Source organism: Manis pentadactyla, chromosome 3 (genome assembly GCF_030020395.1).
Source record: "Manis pentadactyla isolate mManPen7 chromosome 3, mManPen7.hap1, whole genome shotgun sequence".
NCBI lineage: Eukaryota > Metazoa > Chordata > Mammalia > Pholidota > Manidae > Manis > Manis pentadactyla.
Genome location: NC_080021.1, coordinates 169,253,279 through 169,273,579, shown reverse-complemented (window position 1 = coordinate 169,273,579; position 20,301 = coordinate 169,253,279). Strand labels below are relative to the sequence as shown.

The 20,301-nt window shown below is 34.1% G+C and overlaps 1 protein-coding gene across 5 annotated transcripts in view; it reads right to left on the bottom strand.

Moving 5' to 3' along the window:
- CCDC171 (coiled-coil domain containing 171) overlaps window positions 1-20,301 on the bottom strand; it is a 369,406-nt gene that overhangs the window by 80,587 nt on the left and 268,518 nt on the right. For all 5 annotated transcript variants that reach the window (XM_057498705.1, XM_057498704.1, XM_057498703.1 and 2 more), the window contains 2 exons: window positions 11,055-11,200; window positions 8,910-8,964 (listed from right to left, as the gene is read on the bottom strand). In XM_057498705.1, the coding sequence (XP_057354688.1) occupies window positions 8,910-8,964; window positions 11,055-11,200 (201 nt within the window). The remainder of the gene's footprint in view (window positions 1-8,909; window positions 8,965-11,054; window positions 11,201-20,301) is intronic.

Below are 20,301 nucleotides of genomic sequence, written 5' to 3'. Positions count from 1 at the left end.
TCATGTTTTCTCCCCCGACTTCTCCCATGACCCACATACAGTTATCACACACAGAGACGAGCCAGCAGTGCAGCAGTCGCCCTTCTGCACTGGTCTCCATCTCATCTGAAATGGCCCCAGACCAGGCCGGTCCCAGGTACACACACAGTTCTCACTGTGCGGCACACCTGTGGAGAGGAGGCCCTGGTACGCTCTCAGCAGAGCAGGCACTGCACTGGTGATGCAGCAAACACACACTCTTCATCTGAAAAGGAAGCAGGGAGAAACTAGCTTCCTTTTGCTGACAGGTTATTTGCCTTAACCCACTGCTCTGGAGCAGAGCCAGAACTCTCCAATGACTTCCAACTGCCATCACTGGCACAAAGGGTAAAACTACCCTAACACCCGGTCCACACATTACAGCTACATCTCAGTTATTGAACTAAAAAACTGATCTCCTGAATCAAATTATAAAACTGGCTACATCCCAATTAAGGATCTGAAAAACTGAATCCTCAAATCAAATTATCAAGCTGGAAAACAGGGTGATTTGATCATGGACACCTTACAGAGGCAGCATGATAAATATGTGATGTAGTTATATACCATAAAATGCACCCTACAAACAGATTATGTGACCTTGAGCTATTTAAAGAAACATAAAACCCATACTTGAGAATAAACTATTTATGAATTGTTACAGTTCTCCACACAGAGATATTTTCTTTCCTGGGGTAAATCATTTTAAAGGATAAAGACAGATGCCAACTGAAATTAGTTATTTAGATGTGTTTAAGCTAAAAACTGTTAAGCACATGGACATGACATTCTGTAGTGTCTTATCTTTAGTTTGTCAAGGTTTTTAAATCCCTCTTGAGCTGGAGTACCATTTTTAGCTTGGCTAGGTCAGAATGACACTGAACAATATGAATGATGACACACAAGACAGCTATACGGACAGAGCTGTCATCAGCAAGCCAGCTGTGCTAACACCTGTATGTCCTGCACAGCTGATCTTCAGAGCCAGGATCAAGAAACTAAAATGGAGAGGAGTTCAAAGATCACAAGTAACATTTAGAGAGTCAGTAATGAGACACTAAAAATTGGAGTTTTTAAAAGAGAAGATCATGTTTCAATTTTTAAAATACTGTGTTTCAGAAATCAAAAACTATTCTATGGTGTTCATGTTCCTTATAAATTCACTGAAAACAAGAAATCAAAGATAACTACATATTATCAATTATTCTGATTAGCCATTTTTATATAAGATTATAAATCACCTTTAAAGGTTTGGCTATGCAGTGTCTTCATCTGTCAGATTCTGACTCTAATCTACTCTAACAATAGAAATAATGACCTTCCTATTTCATAGGAGCTAACTAGTTGTTACCTGTAAATTTAGCATACCTCTCCTTCCCAGACACATTCTTATAACTAATTTAGGCTTCCTCCTCTAGCTTTTGATTAAGCAAAGTAAATACACATGCTATTTTAGCCATCAAATAAACAAAGCATCTGACGATATCAGCAAGACTTCCATTGGTGTCTAGAAATGATCTTAGCATTTAGAGACTGGGTGATGGTAAAAGTTTTGACTCATTCAACAAACATTCATTAAGTGCCCACTGGGTACCAGGCATTGTGATAGATGCTGAGGATAAAAAAATTAAAGAGACAGAATTCCATCCCTCAAGGACTTCAAACTCTAGTGGCATAATTAATCTCTCAAAATGCATTTTCTGGCCTCCCATTTATCTATAATGTCTTGTTTCTCCTATCATTTGCTATACCACCTTCTTCCCTTGCCAGAGAGTATTATGTCATTCAGTCTCAAACATTTATCTTTAGTCCTGACTTTTCCCCTAAGGTCCAGACCCACATATCCTGCTGATGACTCCACATTACCTTAAACTCAGTATTTCCAAAATAAACTCATCATTGTCTCCCTTCTTCTCCCTACTAAAAAATAAAAATAAAATAGCCTACACTTCTTTTTGTAGTTCTAACATCAGATAATCACACTGCCCCATCCAGGGAATCATCCTCCCCTGCCCCTCTCATCTCCAGATACTATCTTACTAAGTAAGTTTAATATCCTTTCCTCTGACACCACCTGCAACACTATCCTAGCCCAAACCTTCACCAGCCCTCACCAAGTCTACAGATTCACGGCTCTTAAAACCACCTTCACTACTCACTATCTCCAGTCTGCAAATCTGCCCTCCAGAGCCCAAATTCAATACAGAACTCTGACTACATCACTCTTTAGCTTAAACCCTAGTTTACTCTCACTGCCTCCATAATAAAGATCCAAATTTCTTAGAATGGAAAAGAAAGTTCTTCCATGACTTGGCCTCCACCTGCCTCCTCCAGCCTCATCTCTTGCACTTTCCTTGCACTTACTACTGAACTGAAGATATCAGGCTCTTTGGGCTTCTTTGCACTTGGACATGCTACTCTCTCTGCTAAAATGCCTTTCCCATCTTTCCTCACACTTCAAAGCCCCATCCAGACATCAATTTTCTTCTTAAAAACCTCCAGACAACCCATGGGTTTCCTAAGTATGCCTTGTAGATGAATAGTTCTATCAAATGGATGTAGAACTGCATCTTACGAGTGCATATTTACCATGGTATACTGGAATTATATGTGTCCCTACCTTGGCAGAAGGACAATGCTATACACATGCTGTGGACTTTTGTTTGTTTGTTTCCCCAAAGGCTTGGTATATAGTTCCTGGCAAATAATATACATTCAAAAAGCATTTTTTAGAACTTAATTATTTATAGGAAACATGGTGCTTTATGATGAATTAGTGGTTTTAAATAACTTTGTTATATAAGCAAATCCAAAAAGGTGTCAGCAAAACCTCCTGTGACTTCCTAGTGATTGTTCCAGTGTCATTTCAGTCTGACAATGCTACAGAAGCAAGGTCTTCTAGAGTTTTTTGAGGTTTCTGGATTGAGACTTCCAGGTTAATCTTTTAGACATTTTATTGAAAAGGAATCTAACACTTCTCAGCAATTATTCAGAGGGAACTTTAAATGATTATGTATTTAATGTATATGATTATACACAGGAAACACTTCAGTTAATCCTTCCAAATTATAGGACTCAAGCAATCTCTAAAAGTCTCAACAATCCAGCCACTTGCTAATTCAGCAATAATAAAAAATGATTACAAAAAAAAAGTTCAGATTCTTCTTTACATTCCAATTTTACCTAAATCTACTTACTTCCCCCAAAGCTACAGTAACCCAAGAAATCTCTGTTAAGTACTTGGTTAGCAACCAATAAATATTTACTTAACCTTAATTTTCTCATAACTAACCCTAAACAATCCACACATTCTCCTACCTATCCAATCATTACCCTAGCCTTAAAATTATTTTAATACAATTACTTTACCTTCCCTTTTTTCCTCACAAGAGAAATACTTAGGCATCTTTGGAGATGCTCTCAATTTTTAAAAACATTCAATTCCTGAGAATCTATATTGTCAGTAATACTATAAGCCTACTAGTAACATGATCAGGAAAATAGAAGTATGATTTTAGGGAGTGAGGTCAACAAAAATGGTGGGGTATGTAATCCAAAAGCCAGTCCCTCCACAAAAGCAGTGAATAAACTGATAAAATTTATCAAGATCAAGTTTTTCAAAATCAACTTTTCCAGAACTCTAGAAACCTACTGAAAGTTTACAGTAACCAGGCAAGAGCACAATCCAAAAAAAAAAAATAAAACAAAACACCTGGATCTTGGTCAAGGAAATCTGTCAAAATGCTAGCAGATCACAAAGTTAACAGAACAGAGGTTTCAGTGGCCACACATGACAAACAATACAGACTTTACAAAATCAGCTCAGAAAAATCACCACACGAACAACAAACACTGGGGAAGGGGGAGAATATGATTTCCAGAATTTCCACATTGTGTTATTATGAAGTTTGCAAAGAAATAATACAGTATGGCCCATATGTAAGGAAAACAGAAGTTAGGAAGCTGTCCCTCAGAAAGTTTAGACATTGGATTTAACCACATGATCACTCGAAATCAATTATTTAAAATATGCTGAAAGAGTTCAAGTAAACCATGTACAAAGAACCAAAGAAACCATGTAAACAATGTCTTCCCAAAAAGTAGAAAAGAGATAGAAACTATAAAAAGAAGCCCAACAGAAATTCTGGAGTTGTTGATGCATTCAAAGTGCTGACTAGGCGGGGAAAAAGATGTCAACCAAGAATTCTATATCCAACAAAAATATTGTTCAAAAATGAAGGAGAAACTAACCCATTCTAAAATAAACAAAAGCTGGGAGTGTTCATTATCAGTAGACTTGCTCTATAAGAAATGAGAAAGAAAGTCCTTTAGCCTGAAATGAAAGGACACTAGACAATAACTCAAATCCACATCAAAGAAAAAAAGAACACCAGTGAAGAAAACTACAGAGGAAAATATAAAAGTCAGTGATAATGTACTTTTGATTTGTAACACCTCTCTTTTTCTTACATGATTTAATAGACAACTACATAAAGCAATAATTATAAAGTATGTTGCAGGGCACACAATGTATGAAGATATAATTTGTATAAACATAAGCTTAAAGGAGACAGAGCTATTCAGGAGCAAAGTATTTACAAACTATTGGAACTAAGTTGGTATTAATTCAAACTAGACTATGATGAATTATGTTAAAGGTAATCCCCAAAGCAACCACTAAGAAAGTAACTAAAAATATGTAATAAAACAAAGGAGAAAGGAATACAATGTTATATTACAAAAGCTTTATCTAACACAAAAAAGGTAGGGACTATCATAGGAATTGAGGAACAATATAAATAAAATACATATAGAAAAAAAGAAAACTGGCAGAAGTCCTTCCTTATCACTAATTACATTTAAATGTAAACCTCACCAATTAAGTCAGAGATTGGCAGAATGGATTTTTAAAAAATGATTCAACTATATACTGTCTATAAAACACACATCTTTGATACAAAGACACAGATTGGTTGAAAGTTGAAAGTAAAATGATAGAAAAAAATAGTCCACGTAAACAGTAACCAAAAGGGAATTGGAGTAGTTATACTAATCCCACGCAAAACAGACTTGAAGACAAAAATTTTTACAAAAGACGAAGAAAGACATTTTATAATGACAAAAGGGTCAATCCACCAAGAAAACATAACAATTCCCAGATATATATATACACCTAACAACAGAATCCCAAAATACATGAACCAAAAACTGATAAAACTAAAGGGAGAAATATTTCAACAGTAGTGGAAACCTCAAAATCTCATTTCATTAAGAGATGGAACTACATAAAAGATAACCAAGGAACTAGAAGACTTGAACAACACTGTAAACTAACTAGACACAATAGAAATATAAGACTATTTTACATAATATACATTCTTTTTAACTGCACATGTAAAATTCACCAAGACAGAAAGACCATATTCTGGCCCACACAACAAACTTTAATAAATTTAAAAAATTTGAGAACAAAGTATCTATTCATACCATACAGATTTACATTAGAATTCAATAGCAAAAAGGTATCTAGAAAATGCCCCAAAATTTTTGCATTAAATAATGAATAGTTCAAAGAAGAAATCTCAAGGAAATGAGTTACTCTGCCTTCTTCAGAAATGGATAAGCTGATCTTAAAATTCACATGGAATTACAAAGGACCCTAAAAAGCCAAAACAATCTTGAAAAATGAACAGAATTCGAGGATTCACATTTGTCGATTTCAAAATTTACTACAAAGCTACAGTGACCAAAACAGGGTGGTTACTCTAAGGCTAGACATGTAGATCAGTGGAATAGAATTGAGAGTCTGGAAATAAACCCATACATCTATAGTCAACTGATTTTCAACAATAGTACCAAGATCATGGAATTCAGGGGGCACAGGGATAACTGAAAAGCCATGAAGTTGGATCTTTGCATCCCACCATATAAAAAATTAACTCAATATGGCCCAAAGATGAAATATAAAAATGAACACTATGAAACTTTTTTAAGAACACATAGGGGGAAACTTTCATGACCTTGGATTTGGCAACATATTTTTATATATGAGACCAAACACAAGCAACAACAAAAAAAACAAATGGACTTCATCAAAATTAAAAACTTCTGTTCATCAAAGGACACTATTAAATAAAGTAAAAGTCAATCCACAGAATGTGATAAAGGGGTATTGGAGTGACTGCGAAATGGCTACTAAATTTCTTTTAAGGGTATTGAAAATATTCTGGAATTAGTTATGTTTTTTCCAAAATACAAACAGCAGTTGAGAATTCAACTAGAGAAATGTGTCCATGAAAAGTACACCTCATGGAAAGTTGTGAGGATTTTGTTTTCTCTTGTTCTTACTTTTCTTAACCTCAAAAAACCTGATAGCCCAAAAATGTTTCTTAAAAAAGTTAACTTCTGGCCTACATTAAAAATGGCCATAATAAAAAACATATATATCCAAATGCAATTCAAATAAAACTAATGTATCTTTGAAAACTAGTACATGCTTTAAACAAAAATGGCTTGCCTTCCTTATTAAATACTAGCATCAGTCCCAAATAGGATTTAAAAAGGAACATCCAGTCAACTACTTTCTATAATACAGTTTTAGGATTTGAAAAGATGAATGTAATGTGTCAATTTTAAAAATTAACAAATATCAACAAAATGTAATTGCTTTTCCTAAAAACAAATATACACAGTTTAAGTTCTCCAAAGCATAAGAAAAGAAATAATGTCTACATCAACAAGTTCTTTCTATTATTGTGTCAGAAGTTAGTATTAACATTTGATTCAGCAGGTAAAAATAAGTTTTATTCTGGAATAACTAGTGCATACCCCGAAAACACACATGCTAGAGAAATACAAATAGTTATATATTTGGCTATATACAGAAAATGGTGCTAGTCTGGGTGTGACCATAGCTATTTTTACTGTACCATGAAAGAAACTGGAACCTCCCTCTATACTACTCTGAGTTCCTCCAAGACAGTGAAATGCCACTCAACAGACAAGGTTTCCAGAAAAATAAGCCTGTGACCTGTGCCATGAAGACCGGTGAGCTGCAGCTTGCTGAGAGCTTCAGAGGGACCCTCAGGCAACTTCCTGATCACCCACTCCTTCTCACCCAAACTTTGTAGAAAAGAGAATTAGCCCAATAATCATAAGCAATTAGCTGTTCCTACATGTCCTAAATTTTCACTTCAAGCTTGAAAAGTAATTTTAAAACCAGTATATAAATAGAAATTTCCAAAGCATTAATCAAAATAATTAACTCTAAAATCTTAAAGGGGAAAAAAAAAAGCCATAAAGCAAAAGTAAATCTACAGTGGCTTTAGGCCAATTCTTCAGACATCTTTCCACATGACAAAAAAATCAAAAGATGAACTGTGACTGAAGAACTGCATGATTATAATTGTTCTGTTGTAATCAGTTTTATTATACTTAAATTTATATTTTGCCATTCTCATAACGAAAGAATAAGGTACATTTATATTTTATATTGATGATGGTTTTTCTCTGATGTTAAAGTCCATTCCTCAAGACAGCTGCAACCCAACATTTCTTTATCTTCCTTCTAGATGGGAAGATGTACAAACAACTGGATTTCAAAGGCAACACTAACTAACTGTAAAAAAGGTATGCCATATATCTGACATAATTGATTTTCCATACCCAAAGTCTCACCAAATAAAAAAGAACCTCAGTGAAAGTGTCTCTTTTCTTACCAATCTAAATTTCAGATTTCTAGTATGTATGTATTTGATGTGACTATATCTAAACTATACTGACTGGCTAAACTTCTTTAAACAGTGAGAAATCACAGTTTCAAACAATATTACTTTAAAAATGGCACTCAGAATAGTAGTCTTTTTTCAAAATACTTTTGGTGATATGAAATAATGCTAGTAACTTTAAATATGTAAAAGAATACAGAGGCCAAGAGCTTCTAAAATGTTAAAATCTATTAAATATTAGTTTGCTAATGTTTAATATCTCCTTAAAAGGATTCATTTTTTGAGTACTTTAAGTGATTAATAAATTACAAATATAAAAAATTTTATTCACAAAATTATTCTAAATATGATTAATCATAATTTCATATATCTTAAAAGTATAGGGATTTGTATTTTCAAAAAATTATCTATTAGACAATAACAGAAACAAGTAACATTTCTCTACTTTTTAATAGTGAAATAACAAAAACATCTTTGAATCCAGAGTGCTAACAAAATACATAGTTGGTTAATATATTGAGTTTTTAGTAATACCATAATGTCATTATGCTGCTCATCACTATAGATTAAAAGTCAATTTATCATACAGAAGTAATCAAATTTAAAAATAGTAGACTATTATTAAATATATTCAGTTCCTACTTCAAGAACATATTCTTTTAAGAAGGTAAATGATAACTTGAAAATATTACTGACTAGTTAAGGTTTATGAGTACTGCTAAATACATTCTCTCTTTCACTCACTCTCTCTCTCTCTCTATGTATATATATATACATATACACACATACACACATACATAGGATGGCAGGCTTAAGAGTGGTAAGAGGTTAGACAGTGAGGTCAAACATTTTATCATTTTAAGATATGTAAGTATTTTAGTGACCTCCGGTTCAGTCAGCAAAGACCACAAATAACTATAGAGTGCAATTATGCCAGTTTGGGGAAACCACTTTTCTCATAGTTTTATCAAGTCCATAAAGTGAATTCTGAAAAATCTTATGTAATATAGCATTATATAACATAAATTTTCAGTCATTTCTCTTTTGATTTACTTTTAAAGAAAGCTACAAAATGAATTAAAGTACTTTGCGTTAATAAAACTAATGGCTAAGAGAACAGGGTCATAAATACAAGTTGAACAATATTGAAGAAAATTAGGGTACCTTATGAAGCATATTTTCTACTGTTCTCATATGATTAGCAACACATTCTTTGTCTCTAGAGAAAAAATAAATATTAGGTATTAGTAAAACCCAAGCCTTATGACAATTGTTATACATTTCAGTATAAGTCACTATTATTGAAAATAAGGGTTGATTATCATTATACTTCTAAAAGTGTATTATTCAACCATATTCACTGGTATATTTTCCACAATTAACTCTTTTTTTTTTTTTTTAGGAGAGGAAGGCAGAGGCTTTTATTTAAAGATAAAGCGAGAGGATAGAGCTTCTGGCTTATGCCAGGAGGGGACAAAAGGGCCCCCCCAATTAACTCTTATCTTCAGTTATATTGTCTGCCATACATGAGGGAGAAAAAATCTTCAGGATATCTTCAAAGATTAAAAAAAAGTGAAAAAATAAGGAAAAAAAACATGATTACACTATTGATTTAAAATTTACTGAAAAGGCTAAAACTTTTACCCTTTTGGTTTTGAATGAAAAAGACTTTCAAAAACTTAGTGACAGAGATATATTATAAATGGCTATACTATGCAAAGTAACATTTTGCTTGCTACATAGGCTTTTTGTGCTGTAACAAATACACAAAAACCCCACTATGACCTTGACTAGAAATATGCAAAGCTACCAGTTTCTTCTATCAGACTTGTGTATAGAATTTGGTCTTAATAATGAAATTGAAAATTTGGGTGAAAATGCTGAGGACAAAAATTTAATGGTAATTACAAATAAAAACTATAAATAATATATTAACTTTCCAAATTTCAAATAAACTTTCTTATGTGCCTGTGGTCACAGATCATAGACATGACAAATTCCCAAATTAGCAGCAATGTTTTGAAGACACAATATGAATCCAGAGGTTTTATAATCTTTTCATTTATCTTAGAATTTTCAGAGCTGTAAGGTGCACTACTGATTACATAGGCTAAGTCCACTTGACATGAGGGGACTGAGACTGAACAATGATAACAAAAAGCTGATTTAGTCAAATTATTGGAAAATAACAATCACATATGCCTAATATGATAGTGCAATGTTATGAGCTTTACAATTTCAAAAAAACTATTGGTGGGTATTCAAACATGTCAATATTTTGACCTTATATAAATTCATTTTTTCATTATGTGTAAGCAATTTCCTAAGCCCACCAACAAACCTGTAGATAGACTAAGACTGCAGGTTCCCTGTTCTGTATTTTAGTTTATAGACTATATTCATATTTCGGGTTATCTCATACTTAACAAGAGAATTTGTCTCAAAGAAGTTTTAAATTAATATATGTATATTTACAAGTACAGGATTCCAGAATTCCAAATTTAGAAAACACTGATTATATAAAATAAGATTTCTTTAATCCATAAAATAGATTTTCTTTAAGCCATGTTGTTGTACAAAGGACTGTCAAAGTATTCCATGAAATTTGATGTGGGGAACAAATAAAAATACCCAAGAGAACTGGTCAATTTGAACTTCACAGTGTATGTCAACTTGATTACCTGGTAAAAGGAGAAACACTCCCATCACATTTACACTCTGAAACCTGTATGTTGTTTCTGTCCACTCTGAAGACATATATTTTTTTATACTAAACATATTGGAATATACAGCTATAAAAGTAAATGAATTTTCCATGATCAATATGTTTTAATTGCACTTAAAAAGATGCTGTGACAGACATGTTGACTGTATACTAACATCTCTTTATGGAACTATTACTTGCAATATCAGTATATCATAATATAATTGGGGGGATACTGGGGCAGAAGGGATAAGGCATGAGTGATGGGAGAAACTGTACAAAACTTTTAATTAAAGAATCTTGGTATTTCAGGTTAATAAAAACATGATTTCACACATGCAACACTACAACAGAGCCCAGAATACACATAATTAGAGGTTATATAGAAACTTAATACTTTTCTGAGGTTTCTCAATAAAATAACACAGTTAGTATGTTGACTTAAGAGTTTTTCTTTTTTGAGGATATATCAGAGAATTTCAAAGAAAGACAGCTGTACTTTTGTTTTCTAACACTGTATTATCCAGGGCTAAAACCCGGAGCATGAAAGTAAGAATTGATCTTTTGTCTGTTTTAAGTGATCTCCCCAAGGCCCAAATGCTCACTTGGCTGCCATGCAGAGGGCACTCTCTGCATCATGGATGTTCTCCTCCAGTCGACGCTTGTCCTGCTCCAGCTGGGTAAGATGTCTATTGAGCTGACGCAGAGATTGATCTTTTCGTCTCAGCTCCATCTTTGCCTCGGAGAGACTCTGCAAGCAGACAGAAAACAGAGTTACTTGTCAGCCCTGATAATTAACTTCAATTTATGCCATAGGCTATTAAACAAAGAAGGAAACAGACTGACTGAGAAGTAGACTTGGGTCATTACACAGCAAGGTTTAACAAATTTTCTGCAAAAATTTTACATACTTACTTATTAGAAATGATAGAACCGATAAGATTTTGAAAAATGTTTAGCTACAAAATACAACTCTATTTTATATTATTAAATACTGCAAGGCAACTACATTCTATTCTTACTAAAAAATATCTGATTATAAAAACCTCAAGTTGTATTTTATTTTGATGATGAAAAAACAGAGATTTTAGGAGAAAATAACACATGAAATTTAAAGTTTATTTAAAACAAGAACTACCATATGCCCAAACTATGTCTGTAATTGAGAGGAAGGTGGATTAGGATACCTACAAAAGAATGGGGAACCAAAGATGTAAAAGTACCACTACTTTATTTATAAATATGTAATAATTAAGTTGCTATAGACATCTCAGTGAACAAACAAACAGGATTCCAAAATAAAATTCACTTGCTTCCCATTAAATAACTCTCATGTCAAGGATAGCAACACAAATGTGATCAACATGTTTCATTTAACAGAGGAAGTTACAAATGATACTGGCATTCAGAATTACTTATGCTCCATAAATATTTTCCTAGTCACAGAAGTATAAAATCTGTTGATTGATATTTACTATTTGTTTTAATTTGAAATACTCCCTTAGCAAAAAATTTCAAGATGCAAGTGTGCAACCTAATCTTGGAATTTTAAGGCTAAAGTTCTTAGAATCAGAACCTCACAATTTAAGAGTATTTTCTAGACCTCACTTATCATTCTGGGGTATAAGGCAGTATGGGAATCAGAGGGTCCCTTAGCACTAAAAATCTACTGATTTCTTTTGCCTATGAAATTTCTAGAATATGAACTTATCAAACAGTATTTCAATCAAATCTGCTGGACAGTAAGCTAAATCATATGTATGATTACATACACATAATATTTTTTTCTTTTAGCTCAGAGTTTAGCCACAAACTAATGTCTACAACTATGCTTCAAATATCCAGTAATAACTAACCAAAATGCTATAATTTCATTTTTAAAACTCTTCCAACAAGAATTCCATGCATTCACAATAGGTAGTATAGAAAATCCCTACACGAAGCTAAAACAATTAATTCACTTTAAACACTAGTAAACTGAAAGCAGTGATCAAATCAGGTATTTAAAAATGTTAAATTTTTAAATTCAGTATTTTGCTTTTTAAACAATCAAGTATCTTTCAGACAAATACAAGACAAAAAACTAAAAGTAAGCAAACTAAAAATATGACATAAAAACTTTAAATTTTTTTAAATTAAAAAAATAGATATATATTTTATTTTGTATCTTTAGTATTAACAGATCTTCAAGAACACACCACTATGGAAATAGTCACTGATTCAAACCAACTTTTAAAAGACAACAAAGAACAGACTTTAAAAGCCATGCTAAACCTTCTTATTTTGGCCAATGTTAAGATATTTAGAGGCACTGAGGCATCATGAGATTTCTTTATTTAAAAAAATAACCAATTTGAGTCCTTTTAAGTCAGTATTTCTGACATCTTTCAGGTAATAAAAAATGCCATTTTTCAGAGATGAAGATAAAACTAACAATCCACCACCAGCTACACACACATAAAGCTTGAAATCTTTTTCCAACAGAAATAATGGATTTGTGTTAATTTATTCAAATTCTCTTGCCCAGTAACTCTTATGACTAGAGGTGTATATTTCTGAGGGCTATTCAGGATATCGTCTCTAGCCTTGTCCACACTGAAGTTCACTGGTCCAATTCTGAGAGAAACCCAAGACCTCGGAATTATTATAAAACCACATTTGACTCTTCAGCCAATCCCATGACATCCTTTCAAAGAAGATATAACTCATAGAATTAGAATTTCTACTATACATCTAAATCTCCTTGCTTCCTTTGGTTTTCATTTTCACCTCTCAGGAGCAATGGCAAGAAGCCACCCAACTCCTAAAACTTGCACTATTTCAGAGGCATAGCTGAATAGCTTACTCTAAAACTGAAATTACAGAAAATGAACAAAAAGCAGTAAAACAAAGTGATATAGATCACAGTTCCTTAGTGTGAAAATGAAAAGATAACATCATTTTTGGAAAAAAGAATTATCATAGTTATTTAACTTATACACAGTATTCTCATTGTAAGGAGTTGAGGGACATCACAATGGAGTCTCTACACATCAATGGATCCTAAGATTCATGGAATTGTGTGCAAAACACCAAGACATAACAATGATTCAATAATATGTCTTTTCCCTAATACTCACCTTTTAGTTTCTGATGACAAAAGTAGACTCTTTAAAAATCCTAACACTGAATTTTAAAGAAAGAAATATGTATTTAATATACATATATATAGTAACACATATGTATCTACATCATATGTAATATATATGAATATTTTTAAGTTTAACTTTTCTTTTTCCTGTTCAGATTTATCTAATTAAAACCCATGATAAACTTTATGGACTCTAATATTTCCAACCAAACGACTGAAACCAAGAGGGTGTGCCTCCAGGCAGCAAGGCAACAATGATAAGCAGCAGGTTAGCCACTAATTTCTCAACCAGGGTAGATTGTGGAAGTGTGATGTTCTGATATCCAAGAAACTGTTCAGGAGAGAATAGGATAAATCAAGTTTAATAACTCTGCTCCTAATTGTTCCCCCAATGCTCAACTCTAATTACTTGGAGAACTCTCCTGACTGTCACCTGATATTAAGTTGTTGGAGGCTGAGCCTGGAACAGCGAGATAATCAATAAACATTTAGTGGGGAGAAGAATGAAGATCCTGTTAAGCAGTGGGAACTTGCAGCACCCAAAGCCCTTCTGCTCATGAGAAAACCTATGGGACAGCCATCGTGATTGCAAAGCAATAATCCAAAGCACTGTTTTCAGGCCTTGAGGCCTTTAGGCAACAGTACGTTTGAGGAAAAAAGGTTAACACGGTCACCCTAATTACAGCCCACTTTCACATACTTCATATATAAGCGAAGACAAGCCAATTAGGTAGAAAGGAAGATAAGGGAAGTTTTATTTGTATACTAATTAAACCCCTGATGAAATTAAAGGAAAAACATACAGCTCTGTAATTGTGTCTGAGAAAGGTCACTTCAGGTTCAGTTATCAGAACAGCACAGCCTTGAGATATTTCACTTAATCCACAATACAGCCCTCATTTTGTACTCAGGTCTTAATATTTACAAAAAAAAAAAACAACTCAAAGCCTGATACTGCATTTATCTTTAAACTGTGTTATGAACAATTTTAGCTGTTAGAAAGTTAATGCTAAATATGATAACAAGAGTTTTTTTTAATTCCACCTACAAAAGAACCAGTGCCATATTATTTATCAAAGATTTCAACTTTTCACTTGAAATCCATGTTTTAAAGCAAATTTTTAAAACAAAATCCCAAATTGACTGTTTTTCAAAAGCTATTCTGCAATATATGTATTGTATTCTTTTTTAGGTAATGATGTTATTGCTCACCTTCATGTACATCTCTCATAGTCTGGGGGGAAAAGCCAATGCTTTCACTAAACAAGTCTGATAAGAAGATATTTTAAATCTCATTGTTTTCCTAAGATGGCCACGAAAAGCTATTTACTACTAATGAAAGCTGGTGGGAAAAATATGGATACCAAGGAAGCAGTTAAGTACAGGGAAAGTTTAGGGATAGACTACATAGTAGATGTGACTATTAAAAGATGCACACATTTTTAAAATGTCTTTTTCCTTACCTATAGTTTCTGAGATTTCTATAACAAACATGAATTACTATTGAACAGAAATACAAATTATTTTTTAAGTCAAACATAATTTCTTATTTCTAAAGCTTTGAATGTTATGGCTAACAAATTTTTTGTAATGAATTGTGAGTATAATTGAAATCCTATTAGTTTGTAAATATGAAAACACTATACCATGGAAATTGTTTTAAATACCAGTTTACTGAGACAGAATTTACATGCCATTTGTGAAGAGAAACATCTTAAATGGAGTCAAGAATGGCCTAAAGTGGAGCTGGGAGGCTACTGCAGAGGTTGGCTATATGCACAGGTCTATGTAAACAGAAGAATGAATTTCTGGACTGTGCTACCCACAAGAGCCTACATCCTACCACAGTTCTCAGAATGAGGCTTATTTTGCTGAACTCCAGTCTAGCAACTAATATAATAATCCATCCTGTATGAACCAACATCAGCTATTGTTTTAATACCAATCATAATTCTTTCAAAACAACTTATGTAAGCCTGCAATTTCTGCCTTTAAAACTGTCTTTTTCCTCCCCCTTTGGGCACATTTCAGGTTCCTTCTGAATGTGTGTCTCTCAGATTTGAATTCCTAAAGACCTCAAAATTTTGGTTTGCTTTGCAGCCCCAGTTCTTTCTTGTTTGCATTACATGGTGTCAGAAGTGGGATTCAAAGCCACTGCCTCCAACCTCAGCACTACCATGGATTCAAAGAAGGTACCTATAAGAGTCCACTGTGCTCTGTTGTCTCCTACATGCCTTTGCATTATAATGGTAAGTCCTCTTGGACTGAACCTCTCACTGTGCTTGACGTTCAGGTTCATTTGGATGTTCTCTGTTACCAGCTTTTGTCTAAGGGATTAAATATTCCTATCTGATGAGTAATTACTCCTTTGCCCTTCTGTCTAGAGTATTCTTCTTTGTAAAATGGGGGTTTATACTCTAAGGAACAATTGCTGAGCAACCATCTTCTGAAACTCCTGATAGATTTATGTAAAAAAATTATGAGCCCTAGTCCTGCAAATTTCTTTTGCACTAGACTGATGATTTACAGCTAAATTAGCCAGCCTGGGTTCCTTTGAGATTCCTGAACTGTTTATCTGTGCAATCAACTAGAAAAAGTCTCTAAAACTAAACAGCTTAAATGGGATACATATTTTAATTGGCATTTTGAGGCCTCTGAACATGCAAGTGACTCAAAAATTGCTTCCTTTCAGAACACCAATTTCAAATTGGCTAAAGATAATTCTGAATTATCTCAAGATATACCAAGTTGGAAGAGACTTCTAAAGACTCTTGCAGTTTTGCCTCTACTTCTGTTCCTTTTTCCTGCTTGTCCTTCTCCCATTTATCATTCATTTGATAAACTTTCTTTTTACAATGAGCCATTACAGCCACTGATAACTTGCTACACACTGTAGAAGAAATAATCATGAGCACTTCACTGACCCTTTATGTACCCCATTCTGTGGAAGCCTTGCTTACCACTCACCACACTCAACATTTCTGTTAACCAACCACCTATGAAATTCTTTTACTGTCTTCCTCTAATATGACTACCAGTCAGTGTGAGTCTCTAAGCCCTGCTACTCTCCTTTTCTGCCTTCTGATGAAACTCCACAGAACTGCCTATTGTTGACCAACCACATATTAACTCCCTGATTTGAATTACAGGAAACTCTTTTTATTAATACTAAACTAATTTGGTTTACTGATGATTCTCACTTGAAGGATAAAATGGGCCATCATCAAGCAGGTTATTCAATTGCTTCACTAAATTAAATCCTTGAGGCCAAGTCATTGTCTCAGGCAACCTGTCTGGCAGACAGAACCTTACCTTTGACTGTAGCTCGCACCCTGACCAAAGACAAAAGGGTCAACAATTATACTGACAACAGGAATGCCTTTGGTATTACCCACAACTTTGGCATGCTTTGGAAGCAAAAAGGTTTTAACTTCTGAACAAAAGATTTAAAAAATAGTATTTATGTCTTAGAAGTCTTAGAGGCCATTCAATTACCTAAATTCTTAACAATTATAAAAATCCCTGGAAAGAAAGCAAAGACAATTTTATTTGGCTGATATTGTCACTAAATTAGAAGCATTACAAGAGTCTTAGTTCATACTGGAGGCCCCTATGCAACCAGCACGGGTGAATGAAAAAACCTGAAAGGCAAGGCAACATTTTACAAGCACAGCACCTAGTTGATTCACAAAACAAAGAGAAATGGTGAAATCAAGTTGGAAACGTGACAACCCTCCCCACTAAGACAAAAATATGTGGGCAGGCCCAAATAACCAAATGCTCATTTCTGAGCCCATATGTCATATTTTACAACAATTTGACTGACTAGAATACCAACAAAATAGTTTTATGGGGAAGCCAATGTTACTGGAAGCCATCTCCTAATATTACTTCCCCAATATATCAGCAATGCCACATTTGTCTAAAACATAACCCTGGAAAAGCCAATTCATACCTCTGTGGATCATTTTGCCGTACCTTGGGGGGCCTTTTCATGTTTGTCAAATAGATTTTATCCAATTGCCTCCTTCTCAAAGATATAAATATGTACTAGTGATGGTTTGCAAGTATTTTCAGTGGGTAAAAGTACTCCCATGTCAAAGGGCTACAGCCTCAGCAGGCACTAAAATACTTTTTAAAAGGATTTTTCCAAATTAGGGAATCCTTGTTGAGCTCCACAGTGACTGGGGAACCCACTTTACAGGACAAATTCTACAATAATATGTGAGATTTGGCCAGTACTACAACATTCCCATTTTGCTTATCATCCCCAGTCCTCTGGCCTTGTGGAATGCACAAAAGGAGTGATTAAAACTCAAATGGCAAAACCTGTTGACTCTTTCAGCTGCCCTGGCCCACAGCCCTTGCCTTAGTACTGCTTAACCAAAGGTCTACTCCCTTCAGCAAACATAAATTATCTCCCTTTGAAATTATTACTAAAAGATCTATAAGACTGGACCAAAGGAATGTATAAACCTGCCTTATTAAAAGGAGACCTCCTCATCTATTGTAAAGAACTTACAGGAGTCCTTGAAAATAATTCAAAGCTCATTGAGCGGTCTTCCCACTGCATGCTGCTGGGAGACAGTCTTCATGATCACAACCTCCAGCCTGGAGATCCTGTGTACCTAAAGCATCACCTCCACAAAATTCCCTGCAACTTCACTGAACAGGGCCATATCCAGTATTGTCAGCTAACTTCTGTGATGCTAAATTTAAGGGCATTGACTCATGGATTCATGTTTCTCATCTAAAAAAGGCATTCTCTCTGAATGGAATTTCCACCTGTTGGAAACCTCCAATTAAAGATTTCTAGACCACACCAGGACCAAAAACAATCTGGGCAAGAAGCAGACAGCATCTGAAGTAGACAACTGTCCCAAGAGTTGGGACCAGGCCTGTATAGCTTCACAACGGACTCTTACTAATGTCTCATGTTCATGAAATATTTGGAATAATCCTTCTTATGGTGCACATTTCAGCACTCTTGTTTTCCTATTTGTACCTAGCAAATTTAACTACTTGTTTAATTGGTATCAAACACGAAACACTTCTGATCCTACTTATTAACCCAAATTAGAGGGACTAAATGGCAGGGAAATACTGTAATTCAAATATCGTATGTAATAGGAAGCTCTGGTAACCTTTCTGACTATTAGGTATGTCAACCTCAGCCCTTTGCTGGTTATGGAAAAGCAGATCTTTTTGGTCATACCCATTTACAACTTCACCTTTCTCTCTAATTTTAATGTAAACCAGACTCCCCCCTCTGATCATACCTGTGGAGTTAAAATGGTTTTGCCTCTCAGAAAAGGAAATCCTCCTGGCTTCACCTACACCCCTCCCAAAACGCTAGAAAGAAGAACTTCCAAAAACCTAATAATTCATCAAGAACTACCAGCCTCCTTCAATTGGCACTTATGGACATGGCCAAGGCACAAATTAGCAGATGCTCTCCCTTCGATCCCCCAGTAAAAGATTTTTTCAGCTAAACTTTGAGACAGACAGTAGTCCTTTTTCTGTCTGTTCAAATAAGAAAGACCACTGGTTTCCTCTTATCTTGCTCCCTGATACCAAAAACTGAGCTCATAAATAACCAGACCTTAGCAGGAATATTTTGCACCCCTACAAGATATATTTTTGCCTGTACTCATAAGGGGGAACCTGGGACATGTGACTGCCTAGACAGTTGGAAAATGGCAAGATGAAAGTTAATATTTCTGGATGTTAAGGAAATCATCCAACATAGTCAACATAGTTCTTTCTCATACAGTACAGTATAGCAGTGCTTTAGACCATTAGGCTAGCAAGGAAAACCAAGCCCCAGGAGATACTGCTTTTTATAGATTTTCTTTTGTCTAATGGGAAATATCTATGGATCCACATTCCTACAGGCTAAAAGCTAATGGCTTACTCAATTTGGTATAAAGTTAGTCACACAAAATGGAAGGCAAGATACAACACAAGTGTTACAGAGAACTAAGCTACATTTCCTAGGTCAAAGTAAAAACATCTACAATTTTTTTTTAAACTTTATGCCTATCTGATTGTAACTAGGAATAAACATTCCTAGACTGTGATAAATTGGGTAAAACATCTCAGGACACTAAAAATAATGGAAAAGGAAATAACACTGTCTTCAGCCCTACTATTATAACATGATAACTAGAAAATTGTATTAATCAAGAATTGTGTACCTACCAGGTGGATCAAACTATGCAGTTTGCCATAGAATGTATAAAGTTAAAATGATAGAACCACCATATTCATAATTGGGTACACAAGTTAGGGATGAAACTAAAGAATAACATTTTATAACAAAGTATGACTATCTGAGAAGAAATTAGAGAATTTATAATAAATACACAATAAGTAAAAGATGCTGGTATGTGGCAACATTAATATATGAATAAATTTCAGTCTTCATATTCTATATTTTATATACACAATTTGAATTAAAATTTCTGCAATTTTAAGTCATCTTCCTTAGAAACACTGTCTTTTATAATTTTCTAATAATAATCCTATGCAGAAGGTAGGTGACACATTTATAAACTGAAGCTGAAGATCAAATAACTTATCCACTTTTGGGGCTGAATAAACAACAGTCCTAGTTAGAACTCAATGGCTAGTAAAACAGCAATGTGAAAGTCCATTAAAATCTACCTAAATTTAATATGCATAATTAATGTAACACACTTCTACATGGAGTGTCATTACAT